Here is a 21,134-nt window from a genome sequence, read left to right as displayed (position 1 = left end):
AATCAGGCTTTTTAGCACCAACGTAACATCGATCTTTCTCTATGGAGCAGAAACTTGGTGGATAACCTATAAACAAACCAACAACCACCAACCAACAAAGCCCAGACCTTCATCAACACCTGTCAGACGAAAATCATTCAAATCAGCTGGCTAAACACCATCAGCAACAATGACCTATGGCAGCAGACTTTCTGTTGTTAAAGAAATCATGAACAGACGCTGGAGCTGGATAGGTCACACCCTCCTCAACCCTGCATTAAACACCACTGGGCAAGCCCTGATCTGGGCCCCCAGGAGAAAAGTAAGAGGAAGACAAAGAAACACTGGTGCTGAGGCCTAGAGGCTGACTGCAAGTAGATGGGCTGCACCTGGAGTCAGATTGAAAGAAAGGCCCAGGGCAGAACTGGCTGAGGGGGTCTTAGTTGATAGCCTATGCCCCAGGGGCAGTAGTAGACATAATTAGGTAAGTAAGCTTCTTTGAGATCCACCACCTCTCCTTGTTTGACAAAGCAGCATTCAACAGGATTCAGTTTATAGACAATAACTGTGAGTATTGGGAGGAAAAGACGTGATTAGCCTTGATTAAAATATTTGGGCTAAAGTATCCTTCCCTTTGCTCTAGAGAAGGCTTCTGAAATGAAACCAAAATGAGAATAATTTGGAGAGTTCTTTTATAGATGAAAAACAAGTGCGGCAAATTAGTGAATTGATTGAAACTGCTGTAAGATCCAGGTACAGAGATGCAAACTCGCAAAGGGATAAACCTTGACATGTGAATTCACTAAGGGGTAGGCCCAATGTGTAAACTCACCAAGTGATAGGTCCAATGTGTGAATTCACAAAGGGCTAATAGCCCTTTTGTGTACATTCAGTGTAGGATAGCCATTATGTGTGAATACACCTAGGGATAGGCCTGATGTGTGAATTCACAAAGGGAAATGTATGTTGTATGGATTTGTAAAGTATAGGGATAACCCTCTTGTGAATTCAAAGAGGGAAGGCCATGCTATGTGAACTCTCAAAAGCATTGTGACCAATATGAGGACTTACTGGGTGTCAGCCACCACCGTGTGAATTCATAGAGGGATAATAACCCCAATGTGTGAATTCACCAAGCGGCTGCGACTGAAATGTGGGCTCAGAAAAGGGTAACCACCAACTTGTAAATTTGACCATGGGTAGCCACCAGTGTATAAATTCAGAGTGGAGTAATTTCCATTGTGTGAACTTACTTCTAGCAAGCCCCTAATGTGCCAATTCAAACAGAAATGGCCATCTTTGCATGCAGTCACAAAAGGATAGCCCCCAATGTAACTGAATTGGAGACCACTCAGAACTCCATATGTGGCATCAGAGAGCAGTGTTGTTGAAACCCATCACTGGATCACCAACAGTGGGTTCTGTGGTCTGATATGACGCCCCCATTATGCTGTGAATCAGGAGTCTGAGGTGACATTCAATTTGGCACTGACTGATTTTTTTTATACCGCTTGTACTGCAAAATGAAACGTTGCTACACACTCAAGAGTAGCATACATCTTACACATTACATAGGCGCAAAGGCCTAGTTTTTAAATCTGCTATGATAATCGCCTTGGTGGGAGAGAGTTTGATTGTGGGATGGGATGTTCAACCTTGTTCAAGAGGTTTTTGGGGGACAGATGCTTTTAGGCATTTGCAGGTCAGTCTTAATTTTTTAATTCTTGCAGTGACAATGGGCTCAGTGGAGTTATCCGGGTTGGAACGAGATGGGCTGGTGTGTTTTTCTTGGCAAAGGATAAGGCATTCTGCACTTCCTGAATTCCTTCCCGTTCGCAAGCATGTACAGTAGCTAGAAGGCACAGTGAAGCAGACCGGGCTGTTGACCAGCACGAAGGCCTTCTCCGCTGATCGGAAAGTAGGGCTCTTCAGTGGAGCTTGATCTGGCCAAAGGGGATGCTTTTACTACTGTTCCATTCTGGGACTTGAGGCTGGGGTTCTTGCAGCTTATTTCTCCACGGTATCTTGGCGCCATCAAGGAGACGGCTTTCTTTCATTCCTCCACATTCTGCCTCTTCAGTCGCTTTGCCTGGTTTGGATAAGGTGAACGCGTTTGTGAAAAAAGAAAAAGTTAAACTGTTGATGCAGTGGGTTTTGGGTTTGTCACACAGTCTATAGGTAGTGCAGTGGCTGTTTTTACCATTATCTCTGTACCAAACGTGGAATGGATTTTATAACAAGCATTTACAAAGTCAATAACTGTGCCTTTTGAACGGCTGTATTTATTTTTTTCTTCAACATAAGCAATTGGCATTAAAACGTTCAAAGTAAGCAGCATTGGCACTGAAGTGGTAGGCGGGTTTGCGCATGGGCTCGAGCAGAAATGCCATCATTCACAGTAAAGGCAGCCAATGACTAATAGGGGCTGACCTGGCGCTCTATGCAGTATGTGTGGTGGGAGACGGAAAGATGTGAATGATGCTTGAACAAAAGGGTTGAATAAAGATGGCTGGCCAGAATCCCCTGTACCTATACAGGGAGTGCAGAATTATTAGGCAAGTTGTATTTTTGAGGATTAATTTTATTATTGAACAACAACCATGTTCTCAATGAACCCAAAAAACTCATTAATATCAAAGCTGAATATTTTTGGAAGTAGTTTTTAGTTTGTTTTTAGTTTTAGCTATGTTAGGGGGATATCTGTGTGTGCAGGTGACTATTACTGTGCATAATTATTAGGCAACTTAACAAAAAAAAAATATATACCCATTTCAATTATTTATTATTACCAGTGAAACCAATATAACATCTCAACATTCACAAATATACATTTCTGACATTCAAAAACAAAACAAAAAGAAATCAGTGACCAATATAGCCACCTTTCTTTGCAAGGACACTCAAAAGCCTGCCATCCATGGATTCTGTCAGTGTTTTGATCTGTTCACCATCAACATTGCGTGCAGCAGCAACCACAGCCTCCCAGACACTGTTCAGAGAGGTGTACTGTTTTCCCTCCTTGTAAATCTCACATTTGATGATGGACCACAGGTTCTCAATGGGGTTCAGATCAGGTGAACAAGGAGGCCATGTCATTAGATTTCCTTCTTTTATACCCTTTCTTGCCAGCCACGCTGTGGAGTACTTGGACGCGTGTGATGGAGCATTGTCCTGCATGAAAATCATGTTTTTCTTGAAGGATGCAGACTTCTTCCTGTACTACTGCTTGAAGAAGGTGTCTTCCAGGAACTGGCAGTAGGACTGGGAGTTGAGCTTGACTCCATCCTCAACCCGAAAAGGCCCCACAAGCTCATCTTTGATGATACCAGCCCAAACCAGTACTCCACCTCCACCTTGCTGGCGTCTGAGTCGGACTGGAGCTCTCTGCCCTTTACCAATCCAGCCACGGGCCCATCCATCTGGCCCATCAAGACTCACTCTCATTTCATCAGTCCATAAAACCTTAGAAAAATCAGTCTTGAGATATTTATTGGCCCAGTCTTGACGTTTCAGCTTGTGTGTCTTGTTCAGTGGTGGTCGTCTTTCAGCCTTTCTTACCTTGGCCATGTCTCTGAGTATTGCACACCTTGTGCTTTTGGGCACTCCAGTGATGTTGCAGCTCTGAAATATGGTCAAACTGGTGGCAAGTGGCATCGTGGCAGCTGCACGCTTGACTTTTCTCAGTTCATGGGCAGTTATTTTGCGCCTTGGTTTTTCCACACGCTTCTTGCGACCCTGTTGACTATTTTGAATGAAACGCTTGATTGTTCGATGATCACGCTTCAGAAGCTGTGCAATTTTAAGAGTGCTGCATCCCTCTGCAAGATATCTCACTATTTTTGACTTTTCGGAGCCTGTCAAGTCCTTCTTTTGACCCATTTTGCCAAAGGAAAGGAAGTTGCCTAATAATTATGCACACCTGATATAGGGTGTTGATGTCATTAGACCACACCCCTTCTCATTACAGAGATGCACATCACCTAATATGCTTAATTGGTAGTAGGCTTTCGAGCCTATACAGCTTGGAGTAAGACAACATGCATAAAGAGGATGATGTGGTCAAAATACTCATTTGCCTAATAATTCTGCACTCCCTGTATATAGGTATTTATTTTTATTATATGTTTTTGTATAAAACAGAATGTTGAAGCAGATAAAAATGGGTGTGGGCCAGAAGAAAAAAAAAACCTTTACTTAAACGTGCAAGGTATTGTACCGCGATTCACAGCTTCACTTGACTTCAAGAGAATGCAGGCGATATTTAACCTGCTCAGATACAACGATCTCCTTTGCATTAGTCACAAGTCACACGAGTTGCCTGCCCCACCTTCAGTTTGCTCATTTCATCCCTGTGACGTCATGAAGCATGCAGGACAGGCTCAAAAGTAAACAGCCTGCAGCATCCCAAGCCAGTCAGACTGCTTAAACTCCTTGCCACAGCGAGTCAAACATTCTTCTTTGGGGCAGATGTGCAGCGAACTTGGAAAATAAAAAGTATGTAATGAACGATATCATGAATTAATAACCAAATCGAAAATCCCTTCCTTCCCTAAGATGAGTAAGGTCAGGAAAAGAAATATTCATTCTCTGAAACCAACACTCACAAGAAGTTCTTGTGCATGTCTGTAATAATCCAACGTGCAAACAAGACTTCAACAAGAAAAATGTTGATTGCCATCTAAAAGTTTCTAGATCACTGAAGTAATAGGGGCTATCCTTTTCTGAAGTTACAAACTAGGGTAGATTTGTGTGGTCTGACATAGGGTTGTGTCTTAATAAATTTGGTATTCACATGGCTTTTCCTTAGTGAGCTGGCGCATTGACGGTTAGCTTTGTGTTAAATCATGTATTGGAGGTTATCCATGTGATAGTTTGCACATAAGTGGTGATCCCTTTGTGAGTTCACACATCCAGGGTTATCCATGTGTGAACTCACATGTTGCTATCCCCTTTTGAAGGTTCACACTTTGGGTGTTGTTCTTTTTTGACTTCACATTGCTCACGATCCCTTTTTGAGTTTATGCATTGGTGGCTATCCTTTTGTGACAACATAGTGGGGGTGGGTGGGCCAACCCTTTCTGAAGTCCCTCACTGGTGGCTAACCCTGTGAGAGGTCACACATATTTAGCTATTGCCTTGTGTAGTCACATTTTGGGGGTGTTAACCCCTTTTGGAATTCACACGTTATGGACTACCCCTTTTTAGAGTTCCTGCATTGGTGTCTTTCCCTTTATAGTTTACACATTCGTGGCTACCCTTCTGTGACTTCACACACTGAAGGTTAACCCTTTATGAAGTCATATGCTTTAGCGTATCCCTTTGAGACTTCACACATAACGAGTAGGCATTTTTGTTTTCATGCTTTGCTGGCTGTCCCATTCTGAGCTTATGCACCAGGGTTGTTTCTATGTGAAGTTGCTTTTTGGTGCTGATCCCTTTGTGTAGTTTAGTATATGGTTGCTTCCATTCTTGTTTCCCGAAGGTACCCCCAGTATCTATCTGTGCGTAGCTTTTAGCCAGTTTCTAATTCTTTCCTTTGTTTGTTACATCTTAAGCACAGTAGATGAATGTTAAATCCCCTGGGATTCCTTCTGAAACTTTTGATATTTTCTATCACTGTTTCTACAACATTCACTTTTTTAACAGTGGGTACCCTGCTAGTTAGGGCTTTTATTCGTGTGTTTGGCCGTAGCACTGCTACTCTGATGAAGGAATGCTACCCCTAAAGGCTTCCTGAAGTGCACAGTGGCTTTCGAGCACTGCTCCTGGGTGTACCTTACCCTTAATGGATGCTTTACGCCACCACTCACTGAGTGGAGGTTGACACGATTCATATATTGCCCCAGTGCTCAACTTGCAGCTGTCTTTTCCCTTTGTGGTCTCTCTTTGCTCTGTCCAGATGATGACCTGTTGGCTCATGGAAGGTCGAAACGCCATCAACAATATTCCAGCGGAAAAAGATTCTCATAAAAAATTACTCAAATGGAATAATTATGAACGGTTACCCCCAAGTTACCCATGCGCATTGCCAAGCTGTTGCTTCTTTCCGCCATCTTCTTCTTTGTTGTTTACCATTTTACGCCACTGCACGAGTTTTCTAAGCACTGCGTGTTCACCCTCCACTTTGAGCACTTGCCTTTTAATCTAATGTGATGCTGTCTACGATTGTTTGAACAAAAAACTTAAACACGTACAAGGATTTATTTCTAATATTTTAGGACATACTAGTCTTCTGAATTATCACGTATACCTTTACATTTTTTTAAGTATTATACAATTGATGAGATTGGATTTTTGAATACCTTTTTGCACAGTGTTGCATATAGGTTTAATTTCTTTCCATCACTGTTTCCAGTGTGATTTGTATGTAGGCGACCATACTTTGAAGCTTCCATAGGAGGTATCAATTGTGCATTATAATCAAATGGCACCCCCTTATTTGCAGCGCAGATCTGCAAATTGTTTCTTCGACCTCCCATAACCTCGCCTTTGTTTTGTGTTCTACACTTTAAAAATAACTCTCAACTTTAAAAGATTTTCCTCTTGCTGCTTGCCAACAAAATGAGTCAGTGAATCCTTTTCATCTTCACATGCCTACATGACTACGCTATCAATATGCCATGGGCCCTTCATCTTCGGTATCACTCAGCTACTGCGCAACCCCATTCCTCAGATTAGCCAATAAGCTACGGTATGAAGGGTCTCTATGACCAGGTCATGACCCAGGTTTGCTTCTATCCATTTCTGCATGAAGCCAACATTTGACGACATTATGCCATGGAGTTATATAAGAACAAGATTACTGGAAAAACAGCATTCAAATGATGAACTCAAAGTAAAACAAACATTGGCAAAACCGATAGGTCTTGCCTTTTGGACCTATCAGCTTTGCCAATTATGTTTGCTGATGCACTGAGCATCAGCATTACAGGGGTGGAGAGAAAAGTACACAACACTAAGTACATGGTATGCCCACCATAGGTCTCATGCAACCAGACAGGTTGCGCGGTCGGCTAGGCGAGACCTAATGAAGTCACACGTCACCCCACATCCTAAGATGCTGGACTAGTTTCTAGGATGTTTCCTAAATCTCTACAGTTAACTACATAGCCAGTTACTGCACCCCAATGAAATACATCAGGGGGGAAATCACCATTTTTACTCCATTGTCATAATTAAAGACCCCTGGTTCCCCAGGACCATAGCAGGGAGTTGATTGTTCTGTAACCTTGTCCCTAATACTTGGAGGAGAAAGGTGTTGGGCAGCTGATTTTCTTAGTGCATGATTGCTGTCTTGAGCTGCTGTTCTTGCAGAGGCATCTTCCAAGCTTCTTATTATTGCCTTCTGTGCAACACTGAGCAATAGTGTGTATAGCCTGCCCGTGCTGCTCGCAGCCTAACCAGTTTGGTGATCCGTAATTTCTTTCCGTGCAAGGGACTACTATGGCAATGTGTGATTTTGAGACCAAAACACTAAATTGTTAGTGGTCGAGCAGCAACTGCAAAGCTTTACACAAATCATGGGAAAAACAAACAAGCAGTGGCGGCCAGCTCCAATTTACACCACGGGGGGGTTCATACAATAAAAAAAAAAGTTTAAAAAAAAAAAAAAAAAAAAGCACCTACACTGTGAAGGCCTTCTTGCGTCTACTCTCACAGCTCTGACGCGCGATGTCACAGGAACCAGGAAACTGATTGGTGGGAGCGGGCTCTCTCAGTGCTCACCAGAGCACTGGAGGCCTGTGCCTTCTCTAACCCAGCTGTTTACGGACAGCTGGGTTAGAGATATTTAAAGTGCGCGTGTGTGGCTGGCCGTCGCAAGACAGCCGGCCAAAGGGACATGCGCACTTTAAACATGTGTACAGCTCCCTGCTGCCACTCGCAGCAGTTGCCACGCCCCGTCCTGACACTCTGTTCAGGACGGGGTGTTGAAAAATAAAATGGTAATAAAGTTTACCATTTTATTTTTCTGCTATGGGGGGACATTTTGTTGGTGAGGCGACGCTCCTCCGCCCACGTGGAGAGGCCGCCCCTGCAAGCAAACCAAAAGGCTGGTAGCGAACACCAGGCCTATTTGTTTTAGCAATACTTTTTTTTATGTTTTACCCAAGACTCAAAATGCAAGCCAGGTTACGTGCTACATAACTACTGAGAATGAAATGACAAGTGTAAACCTGCCCGATAAACGAGGCGCTGCCCTCTGCAAAGGGAACTGTGTGTTTGTGTGAGGGCTTCGGCAGGAAGTATTTAAAGCGGGGTGATCCTGGTAGACACGGTATAAAGAGCAATCCCAGCCGAGCCCGGGTATGTAAACTGCTTCCGGGATCAGAGACACCATCATCTGCATTTAGCAGGCCCAGAGCTGTAGGAAAGAGCAGTGCCCGAGACCGGAACTAAAGAGCTCGGGGCACATGTTGAACGTCCGCAAGCGCGAGCTAACTGCACAGGAGGAGACTGCTGAACACTGGAAGAACCAGCCTCCCTCCATCTTTGAATAACGTCCTTGTTTTAAGAAAACATTCGTCTTTCTTCATTTTTCAAAATAATAGATTGTGTTTTTCCCTATAACTAATTTAAATAATAAAAAAACTGTACGCATTCAGTAATTTAAAGAGAAAAAAAAATATGGTAATTTGCCAAGACGAGTACTCGCTAAAAGAGGTTTGTAAATGTTCAATTTCCTAAGATCCTCTTGACGAGCCTTTATTTTGAATAGTAAATCAGTTTTCGTTCCTGTAGTGAAATAAATAAATGCTAATAAAATTGATGCTGCATATGTGCTGCTAAAACAGTACACACGAACCAGACGTTTTGTGAGTGCTTCGGCCCGGAAGACTCTTATCTATTTTTTTTATATTTGTTTATTTATTCGGTATGGAGCGCTGTGTTTCCCTGCACCTACTTCATAGCGCTATGGTTGGATCAGAAAAAGTGCACGTGACGCACTGGTAGGTTGGAATGCAGGGGGAAATGTGAAAGAGGATTCAAAGTTTAAGCTAAAAAAGTACTTTCCAAAATATGTACTTTTAGTGAAACACAACCAAACTGTATCTGGTGCAAACCTTTTTTTTTTTTTTTTTTTTTTTTTACAAGTGTCACATGCGCATATGTGTGCACGCGACCGCCTTATCATGATTATGATGGTCGCCCACGCATGCACGCACATGGGTGGGCTTCTTTGAGTGTTTAATATCATATGGAAAAACAAAAAACTTTCGAGGTTACCCACCCATGTGGGCTTATGCATTTACACGAATGCTGATGCACCCGTGCTAGCTTGCATTTTATTTTTGCTATATTTTATTATTAGTTTAAAATTCCAAAAAGGCAAGGGCCATTTCTGACCGTAAGTAATTTTAAACTATAAGCAATTCCAGGCAAACCAACATAAGCAAAGCCAATAGCACGGCGCCTGAGTATTACTTATTGGCTTCGCCAATGCTCGTGAAGATTGTCGGCATATGTTAACTCTGGCCTTTTCCTATAATATCCCTTCTGTACTTTTGACATAATAACTCCCAACCATTTAGAGGAATTCTACTTTGGAGGTGAAGCCTAATGGTCTTAGTTAGCTTCAGGTGGTCATGTGAAAACATTCGATTTCTGGAGTAAGTGCTACTTCGTGCCAGAACCCCCGGCTGTATTTCCTCCAACATATTAGCCCTGTGGTTGAGGAGATTCCACAGTGGATTTTCCGTGGGATTCAACAATTCCTCCAGAACACATCCAATCCCACATCAGGACCTAAATGTTCTGGCCAGTAAGGATAAGATTATAGGATGCGCTCCCAGAGAAGTGATTCTGATTCAGTATATAAGGTCCTCTGTGCACTGAGAAGTACAGAGCAGCTCAAATAAAATTATGTCCTCGGCTGCCGTCAGTTTCATTATATGTAGTTGAGCTTGAACATTTGTATGTTATGTTTTTCATAGTTCCAGCTAAACATAGTGTCTTATGTAAAGAATTGTACTAAAAGAGATATCCCAACCCTAAGAAATTAAATAATTGTATCAATCTTTGGGTCATGGATCTGCCTACCAGCACACAAAAGTGTTCGTCATGACAAGTAAATCTGATGGCCCATCTACTAAATGCTAGGAAATTAAACTGTTTTTAGAGGATGACTCTTGAGTAGGGTATAGAGTGTTTATTTCCTATAGTGGTGTTCCTTTTTAGTCCACGAGGGTTAATTCCATCCCAGATTTTCAAGATAACCACCTGTGATTGATACCTGTGATTGATTTACACACTATGAATCGAAATGGGATTTCGTACATAATCAGTGGCCACCCTGAAAATCTGATGCGGAGTGCGTGGGCCATAGTTGGACACCCCTGATACATGCAATGCATCTCTCTCCAGGTACATTGTTACAAGCAGCAAAATGGTTCACACTGCACTCCTTGTACTTGTAAGGACGGATTACTATTAAGTTTTCTTCCCCTTCGAAAAGTGTTTTATGTTTTTTCTGTCTCTAAATCTTACACAAATCAGACAGTGGCATTTGGTTTGCAGGGTGCCTACCATCTTATTCAAATTCAAGCAACTCTGCTCAAATAACTCCAACATCATTCTAATACTTGTGAGTTGGTGTGTATGGTGAAGTAGTCAACCAGGCAATGGTTTGCTTTCATTCAAAGTTTAGTACTGCAATGAAATGACATAACCTGTATTCGTAAGGCTTACGCTCGCCCTTTGGTCCACCCTGGCGCTGAATAGCAGATGTCTATTGTTACCCAACTCAACAGTGACCCATTTTATAAACCTCAGGAGGGCCTGCTGGGATTGAAACCTCTTCCCATTAGTTCAAACACAGATTCCTGGTGTGGATACATTTGTCCATTGAGCAACTTGTCCCAGCAGTGAGATTCTGGTGGGTCAGCAGTAGTGTCACTCTTCAGGGTAGTTTTTTGTGAGTGTGTTGCAGAATGTCAGGGTCTATACGTTTCTAGAGCAAGTACAATTTCCAAATGAGGTGCATCAGTTCTGCACTCACACGATACAGAATAGGGTGTGTTCAGTGTGGTTGGGGGCAAACTGTTCAACTGCAAAATAAAGGGCACATGGCCCGCAAAAAATGGGGGCAGACCCACAAAACGTTTTTTTCCATTACGTAGAACATACTCTTCCCTAGTGTAAAATACATCTAGTATAAGGAGCAATTGTACTTGCTTATTGGAAATACTTGTGAATTAGGCCAAGGGTGGTTATCTGTAGAATGCCATAAAATGAGTTGCCTGGAAGAGGTTGGAAGCCAAATGTGAGGGGTACTGGTGTTGTGCCATTTATATTATGGCAAAAATATCAACCTACAAAACGATTGAATCCTTTCTAGGGACCTGCCTTAGCAGTACATCACAAGGTAAATGTATGTTGACCTAGGAGTAATGAATAGTTAATATGATGAAGTCATGGCAGATGACATAGGGGTTGTGGTAGTTTTGAAGGCTGATAATTGGACTGCAATATTGTAACATACATCCAAAAAAGAATACATTTGAAGATGTGGGAACCTGGAACTAGAGAAGCAAGGGGTGGTATAGTGTGAAAGGGAAATCTGTTGTCTATTGTAAGACACCAGTGTACCAAAAATAAAATGCATCATCTGAGTTCCCGTACAGGACAATCCCCCATCAAAGAGAGGTTTTGGCATCTTCTCATGGTCCACAATCCACTAGCCGTCCAAAAAGCAGGTTTCTTGAGCCATAGTGGTCACTGAGCACCAGTCAGGTTACTAGCTCCCTTTAGAATATCTAGACTCTGAATCTTAAAACACAACTTCTTCCCTCTTAAGTTCATGATCAGTTATCCTCCCTGGGCGCCTCGTGTCCCTAGCCTAGTTTCAGCTTTTCAATGTAATACCATGTACTCTTTATGTGTACATGTGGACACCTACCATGTGATTGATATTTGGCCACAACATAAGATAATATAAGCAATCTAGTCGGTTTTGGGAATACTCAAGAATAGATTTTGCATTGTTTTCCGCTTCCTAGTTGTCAAGGTATTTCATTCCTTCTCCCTAACTTCCCCCCCCCCTTTCCTTATCTTTTCCCCTTTCTCCTCTGTTTCTTTTTGTATTTAATTTTCACGTTAACGTTTTCATTTTCTTTCTTTGTTTTTCTTCTCTCTTTCTGTTTCTCTGCCCTTCTCTTTATTGCTCTGCTACCTTAATTCCCTCCTTCCCTTCCGATCTTCCATGTTATAAGATGTGCCCGTCCTGTCTCTTGGTACTCTCACCTCTCCATTTCTTCTGTCCTGGTATCGGTCTGGTTCATGGTTAGGCATCTCTTCTATAATGTAGCTGCTTATATAACATTGTTAGGAGTATGAAGCGTGCAGCTTCAGGAACGATGCACAGTTTTTCAGTATCCAATCAAAAGTCCATTCATTTTCCTTTCATTTACAGGGAGATTGAAGAGGACCGTATGGTTAATGAAATGATCCAGAAGCACGGTGAGGATCCACTCTTTACAAATTGTCAGCTTTTATATTGTCCATTTTTCGGAAAGAGACTGAGTGTCTGTTTTGCTTTTTGCCTCCAGATACTTCAAAAGACACCCCAGAGAAGGACAACCCGCCAGCTCTCAAGAGGAAATCAACATTTAGACTTTCAAACATATTTAAGTCAAAAGATAAAAATAAAAGCTCAGAGTGAACATCTTCCGCCATTGAGTGAGGACTGAAATTGACGTCCTGACACAGGATTTACTCCTTGCACTTGCAGGGGTAGCCGCGCCCCTGCACTGATATACATGAAAACATACTACACTGGTTTAACTTTGAATGAAGTCCTAAAACTGGTCACTGGAAAAAGAGAAAGCAATATAGTGTGCAAGGTGTTACTAGCAGAGCAATGAAGCAAGCTCGGCAACGGTGAGTTGAGAAACCGGAAGTGGCCTCAACGAACAGGAAGCCCGTCAGAGACAATGGAATCTTCCCATAATGACTTCAGGACTCCGTGTGTGCACATATGGGGAGTTCATGAACTGCTGTTAATGATTGGATCAAAGACGGGCAAAACTTTTGAAATAGTTTGCACACGTCTTTGAGATGTATAGCTTTTACGCTTTTAAAAGCACATGGCACCAGAACACAGTCCCTGCCTGCTGCAATCAGTATCTTTATTGTTCACAATCACAGCTAAAATAGCTGTAAGTGCCAATATCCATATGTGCCTTTATGGATTTCTTCGTGGAAAGAAAATAACAAATTATGGTAACTATGACCATTCATGCACAGACGAGGGTAAATACATTCTAATTCTGGTAAGAAAGCACTGGTGAACATTGTCTGATGCAGTCTCTCTAAATCTCACATTCTTTCGTATCGGTTCATTGTTGCCAAGAGTTTTTCTAGATGCATTTTTTGTACAAGGAAACTAAAGACACAAACTGGTTCAATTGTCGCTCCACATAATAATTCCTCTATTAAAGCTAGGGCTTGCTGAGGGACTGTGTGTGATTTATTGAATAGATTTTGTTTTCAGAATCCAAAGTTATTTACAACTAAGTAATCGTTCACTTACAGTGTTACACAGGTACATTTCACTGTTTTTATCTACCTTCCTTGGTTGGAAGTCCTAGTCCGCATTTGAACTTGTACACCACGTGTGTGCATGTATCCTCTGTGCCTTGAAGAGATGATCTGTCATCAAGGCTCTTACGACCAGGAGGTGCCTTATAACGAGGATTCATCTGTTCATGTTGAGGTTTGCTGCTGAGCATTGAGCTGGTTTTCTCATGAGGGGAGTGTTCCTTGCCCACATATAAAATATATTGCTCCAGCACAACATCCGTAATCATTTTACATTGCCACAGAAACTTCTATTGATGTTACAACTGACCCGAACAAATAAAATCGGGTCTTATATGCGTTCTACCTGGGGCCGGTTAAAGTTGGTTGGAAAAGTATGCTATGTGGGACTACCGCTCTGTCCCAGTGTTTCTGCGGCTGGGATTACCATAAACCTTCATGGTTCCTACCGGCCCCCGCTTCAGTCTGCTATTGCAAGTGGAACTGTCTGAGGAATCGTTAGTAACAGTGCAGAAAAAAATCTGGCAATTCCAGGTCCACATGCTTAGTACCTATTCTGGGACAAAAATTGATAATAGCAGGGCGCAATGGTTTGATTCAGCGGTTGTCTAGAATCCATGACTCTGGCCAGTCGGGACACCGGCACCCTGCAGCTTGGAGTTGAGCCCGTTGAGTGAACCAGCATTTCATTAAATAGCATTTCACTTGTATCACTCCACATCTAAGCCAAATAAACTACAGCGCTAACCTTTTATCTGCAACAGCTTCGTGCACAAGGTCACATATATAAGCACCAAATCACATTATTTACCAGCCTTTTTTTTACAAAACAAATGCTCTGCTCTATTAAGTTAAAGTTGACTGGTTTCTGTGAAACATGGAACCGCCTGGATAGAAGGTTTATAAGTTTCCTGTAGTGGATGAGTGGATTTTTGTTTATGTGGCATGAATGCAAGCGACTTGTAGATGCAGAACGGTGTCAGTGAGTTCTGAGTATTTTTTTTGCAAGCCCACTCAAATATGTAACGGTGCGTGGCCTAATTTAACAATGAATTCCCGTCAAATGATTCAGCGTTTGTTCTCTTAATCGCACCTTCCTGTTTGATTGACCGTACTGGGGAACGCTGTCTGTCTTCTGCACTGGCATCATGGCATTATGGCATTGCATATGGCAGCCGAGGGCTGTTCCTGGAGAATGGCGGTGTACCAGGTACTGTGAAGAAATGTGTGTCAATATATCTTTGTCCACCAGGTGGCAGTGATAGTCACTGTCTGGGCAGGGTCTTCAAGAGCGATAGGAAAATGTCAAAGCTGATTGTGGAAGTCACACTGTGTTTATCTAGTAATTATGCGATACCTATGCTTTTTTTTTTTAAAACATGTTTGTATATTTACCTGTTTTTAATTATTGATGTAATAAAACATACTTTATTTCTTCATTACTGTCACATCGCAGATGTGCTAAGGATGTTGTATTTTCTTATTTCTGCCATTTTCTTTGAGGGAGGGAGCAATGGTTGTGTGTGAGGAGAATGACCCCACACAGGAATGAAGAAGTTGAGGTATTTCATTAAATAAAAGTGGGAAATGTTGGTAGGTTTATGCAAAAACTACTCATACTTTCAAGATTACATTCCTGATGACATTTTACATCCTAACAATTTTCAGTGCAAGCTTTTGGTGATTCGGCAATTCAAATCGAACTCAAAATCAAAAATACAGGGACCATGAACCACTACACCAAAGTTCCTTGATCCCAAAGCCGTTGAGTGCCCAAGACCTGCTAGAGGTGGTTAACCGCAGCATCTGTCATTTATGGCACCTCGATGCTTTGGGGGGTTCCTTAGTATGCACCTTATAGAGGGGTCACACTGTAACATTGATAAAAAAAACGAAAACCATGTGGAAAATTATTATTCATAATCTTGCAAGACCTTAGTGAACCTACTGTTTTAACAAATATGCTCTGTTAATACTCTGGAACCAGTGACAATATGATGTGTTTCTTCCCTTTGAACTTTGAAATGAGCGTGAATATGTTTCAGCTAGAGGTGATAGGTAGAGAGCCTATAATAAATGTGTACACTGTTCCAAGGAAAAGAATAAAAGAGGGCGAAGAAGGCTGTAAAGCCGGTGTTGTAGGAGTGCCCTCAAGCATCACAATAGGATGCGAGGCATCATCATCGGGCTAACTCCTCGCCAGACCGGCACTGCAATGTCTGACGGGCCACCACACTGAGGTAGTGGCTCTTCAACCGGAAGATGGTTCTACAGATCAATTTAAATCCGCAGAATGTGCTGACAGAGTCATTCAGGGTACGCGTCCTGGGGTAGGCGAACGGCATACCAACACAAGGTTCAATGAACTCATCGTGGTTACTAGGTTTACGCGTCCCTATGATGCCCTTTCCTCACATGGGATGGGCGACTCTCTATTAGACTGACTGTGACGAATGGTCCATAGACTGTAAGTGACCTCCCAGCATTTACGGTCTTTACTTATCTTTTGGTTTATTTTGTTTTTTTTATATATGAAGGAGAAGTTACAACTAAACGGTCCTGATGAAGCGCCAGTGGATCAATCCTTGACCGAATAGGCGCAAATCATGTCGACCCAGTGTTAGGAGTGAAGATTCTTCCCTCCTTCCCTTCTTTTAGGAGTATAGGAGACATTATTCCCTGAATACTCCTACCAGTTTTTAACCTTGGCCTGACCCTCATTATTAACATTAAATTTAGTTATCAGGTGCTCATAGCCAATTTTACTTTTCTCTCTCCTTTTTCTCCTCTGTCAGCACATTCTGCGGATTTAAATTGATCTGTAGAACCATCTTCCGGTTGAAGAGCCATTACCTCAGTGTGGTGGCCCGTCAGACATTGCAGTGCCGGTCTGGCGAGGAGTTAGCCCGATGATGATGCCTAGCATCCTATTGTGATGCTTGAGGGCACTCCTACAACACCGGCTTTACAGTCTTTCTTCTTCGCCCTCTTTTATTCTTTTCCTTGGAACAGTGTACACATTTATTATAGGTTCACGTATAGGGAGTAAGTACACTGGACCAGTCTAATCTCCCAGTCCTCCTTGTTAAGTGAGGATAGGTAGAGAGCACCTAATGAACATTCTGATGCAATGGTAAGATCATTGCAAGACGCCTGGTCACCAAAAACCCAAGGCACCAATGGTTGTCTGCTTTACAAAGAACTGCACCAGGAGTAGAACACATCAGTTAAACTGAAAGCCATAAACTAGTGCTTTGCATCCTTGGTGACATAGAGTCATCAACCTTCTACGGTGGGCAGTCTCACATCCTTATTTGTTGAAGAGTTACCCAGACTTGGTAGACTCCAGGAAAAAAACGAATTTGAAGATATTTTTCACAGTGAAAATAGTAAAACTATTTGATGGCTACTCTATTGCAATAATTAGAGTTTGTGAAGGCAACTCTGTTGGTGGCTACCAGAACTCGGTATTTTTATGTTTCATGTCACATGTAGGTTTCCTGGTGCTTTCTTCAAGTGAAAATGAATTAGCAAACTTTGTGGAGTAGAGTCCAGTTTGTAATTTTTTCTGGAACAGAATTGTCATTGGAAATGCAAATGGATGGCGGTTCGTTCTAAAATCAAGTCGGGTAGTATTCTGAAACTGATGGAATGGCATTGGGGGGGGGGGGGGGTCAAGCTCAGAAAATGGACTGGCCTCCAAGTCATGCATGGGGAACCGTAGCTAACCATGCATGATCATGGAATCACTGCTAACCATGCAGAATCATAAGATCACATCTAACCATGCATATTAATGGGTTCACAGCTATCCATGGAGATTAATGGGTTACAGCTAACCATATGGATTCCCGGGATCAAAGCTAACCATGCAGATTTATGGGATCACAGATAGCCATGCAGAATCATGGGCTCACAGATAACATGCAGAATCATTGGCTCACAGATAACCATGCAGAATTATCGGATTCTGGATAACCATGCAGAAGTGTATCTCACAGGGCGTCAGCAGATGCAACTGGATTTTCAGGTCCACAAAAGGGTAGTTGTACACAAAACATACAATAATTAATTTGGTTTGCTTTCTTGCTAATATCCTGTGTTAGTTCCTGACATAATTTTTGCCACTGTTATCTTTGACTGCCTTTTTTTGTGAATGATCCAGACAAAAGAGGAGGTTTGTGATAACTCACGGTGGAAAGTGCAGAGTTGTTTAGTCCACACGTTATCATCAAGTACGTGGAAGTGGTCCAGGAGCAACAGTCCAGAGGAGTGAAATCTTATCTATGCTTTTCCACACAACTGAAAATGTCAGAATCTGGTGGATATTTAGGAATACATCTATAGTTAAAATTCATTAGCCGGAAGCTGGATTATCAATTCCAGTGGTATCTGTGGTGATGGAGGCGTCCACCTCATAGTTCACGAACTGCAGCTCCAAGTGGATATACATATGCTTGGAAGAATTGGTGACAGTGCTGAACTTGTGAGATTCATGGAAGGCCCACTTCTCAGACACCTGGTTGCCTTGGCTGCAGTGGTCCAATGGGATCTTTCAAAAGGCATGATTGGATTCAAGCATATAACTTGCCACTGATTTCTAAATGTTGCCGTCTGATGGTCTAGAGATGCTTTCTAACACCAGTGCTGTCCGTACCAATCATAAGACGAAAGACATCCTGCAAACTGATTTAGAGTGCTTTATTTACACTTCCTGCCACGTCTGACCTACAAAGCATCCAATAAAGAGTCGCTTTTCATCCCACTGGGGTATTACTGAATAAAGAACAGTTGAGTGGAACATAGTAGCCAGCTATAGGTTAGTCTAAGGCCAACCTTTTACGTTTACAATTCTGCAGAAAAATGTTAACCTCACCTTCTCTGAGGGTTTGGGATGTAATGCTCTTCTGGAGGACTGTCCGGTTGCATAGAGACCCTTCTCGTAATTTTCAAAGAGCTAAAGTAGATAAGGGATCAGCTTGGTACCAAAGCAGTTCTACTGTCTGCAGCCTTTGACGCCAGAGATCATAAAATCAATCAACTTGGTGTTCAGGATGTGAAGGGTAAAGCACTGAAGTGATTCTCCGTCATGTGATCAAGTGCGTGGACCTGAAGGACTTTAACAGGAGATAGCACTTATTTTATTTTTAATTGGCATGTGTCTATTTGAATGCCACATTGCCCGAATTCTACTTTTTTGTTTAAAAGTGAAGCTAATTTAAATTAGAAGTGCTTCTAGTGTGAAACTTGAAGACTTAATCTACCTTCTTCTGAAAATATTATGGAATTGTGGAGAAAAGAAATGAAAAGTGGGGTAAATTGAACCAGATTGGCAGCAACCCTATGAAGCTGAGGATGTAACAGTGTACGTTTAACGTAGCCAGCAGCCCCACTGTCCCCACAGTACTCCGGAATGGCAGCTGCTTCAGTTCTTTTTCTGACTCCTGAGAGGAAGATCTTTGCGCATTCAGCATAGTTGGTCTGACCTTTCCTCACTGCGTTTTTTTCTCCAATTTTATTTCCTGTGCATTTCACCTATTGTCCTTGAAGTACTATAGTGTTATAGTACTAGTACTATAATGTTTTTGAGTAATATTTGATTTCCACCTATTTTACCTACTCTCAGGCACTATATCCTTACTATGGATGTAAGATGGAAAGACGCATCTATTTACCACGCATGACTTTACAACGTGGTCAGTACAAGTCATGTGCTTTTGGCACGCATACATTTACAATGGAAGTTTTTACCAGGCATATGGTTTTACCATGCATGCCTTTACCACAAAAACTTCATTGTAAAGGCATGGTTCTTAAAGGCATATGCGTGTTAAAAAGTAAAGTGGTAAGTATAACATATATATATATATATATATATATATATATAATCACCTTGCCACCCAAAAACTCTACCGACCCTAAAAATGCCCTTCCCACCCAAAAACCCATACCTACCCTAAACACCCCTTCCCACCCAAAAACCCATCCCCAACCTATAACCTAAAAACCCATTACCACCCCAAAACCCATACCCACCCTAAAATGTAAAAATGCCTTTACCACCCAAAAACGCATACCAACCCTAAAACCTAAAAATGCCCTTACCACCCAACAACCAATACCCACCCTAAAACCTAAAAATACCCTTACCACCCAAAAACCCATACCCACCCTAAAACCACTTTACCACCCCAAAACCCATACCCACCTTAAAACCTAAAAATGCCCCTACCATCCAAAAACCTATCCCACCCTAAACCTTATAAACTCTACATATATCAAATAAATTATATAGCCATCTACAAACATTTGTAAATTGTTAGATATTTAGAAACTATGGACCTCATATACTATAGTCCAGTTAGAAAATCATGCTATGTCAGTGATTATAAGTATATACTATTATATTTGTGAGCGATTTTGTCTCTTATTTCCACAATCATTTTTAACGACTGTTATAAAAAAGATTGAATAGAAAGAAATTTCCCCTTAGGTAAAGTGGCCTAGAGATACTATATAATTGCAAATATTAGGATATAAGGTGTGAATTATAGAATAGGAAATTAAGGATATGGTATCATAGATATTAGGCAATTGTCGTAATATCTCTTTACCTTTGGATAGGAAAATGAATAACATGATAAGATATATTAGGAAAATAAAATGAATGCATAGAATTATGATGCAACATGACAGTACAGGAGGAATGGAAAAGGTGAAATATTGAAAATGTATAAATGTTCATGATGTCTAAAAAGTTAAAATCAAAAAATTGTAACAATAACATTGAAAAACTAAATGTCCCAGAATGTTGTGGTAATGATACAAACAGAGGACTATATAAATTGTGGGACCACGAGACAATGGCTACCTGTGATCAAGACCCTTGTTGGTTGAAACGCGTTAGGTGGTGGGAGCACATACCTATTCCAATAAAGAAGCTAATGAATGGACTTCTTGGAGTGCGATGTCTAACCGTTGTTGAAAAGATTTATGGGAGTTTGGCCATCAACCCCCACATTGGCACCAGCAGTAAGAGCGCGCAGACTGGTATGCGGCCATTTGGTGAGAAAAAAATAAAATAAATAATAATAAATATATATATATATATATATATATATATATATATATATATATATATATATATATATACTTATACTTAATACTTACCTGCAAAACCTTTACCACGCATACACCCTTACCATTCATGCCTTTGCAAAATCAAAAAAGTAATACCTTTAAAACCTTTACCTTTACCATGCATATGCCTTTGCCATTCATGCCTTTGGAAAAAAATTAGTGGTAAGGGTATATTCATGGTAAAGGCATATGCGTGGTAATCCGTGGTAAAGGTCATGCATGGTTATGAGCATTTTGTAATAGCTTTCCCCCCCCCTTACTATTTGTGAAGTGTCATTCTTGTTTCGGAAAACTGGAACAAAAAGATTACTTCGTCTACCAAACATCAGCTCTAAATAAGTTGAGAAGGAACCAAAAAAGCAATCAAGGAATTTGCCTTTCAGTTGCCAAATAGCAAAGGCACATATTTGAAAATGAGTCTCAGCATTGTAGGATGCCTAGGGAAGCTCCTTCCAGCACATCAAGATAGCCTGTCTGCC

General features: G+C 41.5%; 1 protein-coding gene across 4 annotated transcripts in view; it reads left to right on the top strand.

Annotated features, from left to right (window-relative positions):
• The window catches only part of MICALL2 (MICAL like 2), a 162,676-nt gene extending 147,722 nt beyond the window's left edge, over positions 1 to 14,954 (top strand). For all 4 annotated transcript variants that reach the window (XM_069209900.1, XM_069209903.1, XM_069209901.1 and 1 more), the window contains exons 16-17: positions 12,389 to 12,435; positions 12,525 to 14,954. In XM_069209900.1, the coding sequence (XP_069066001.1) occupies positions 12,389 to 12,435; positions 12,525 to 12,637 (160 nt within the window). In that variant the 3' untranslated portion in view covers positions 12,638 to 14,954. The remainder of the gene's footprint in view (positions 1 to 12,388; positions 12,436 to 12,524) is intronic.
• Positions 14,955 to 21,134: the final 6,180 nt, after the last annotated feature.

Source organism: Pleurodeles waltl, chromosome 10, assembly GCF_031143425.1.
Source record: "Pleurodeles waltl isolate 20211129_DDA chromosome 10, aPleWal1.hap1.20221129, whole genome shotgun sequence".
NCBI classification, from domain to species: domain Eukaryota; kingdom Metazoa; phylum Chordata; class Amphibia; order Caudata; family Salamandridae; genus Pleurodeles; species Pleurodeles waltl.
The sequence above is the reverse complement of the archived record's forward strand: the minus strand, read 5'-3'. Positions and strand labels throughout refer to the sequence as shown.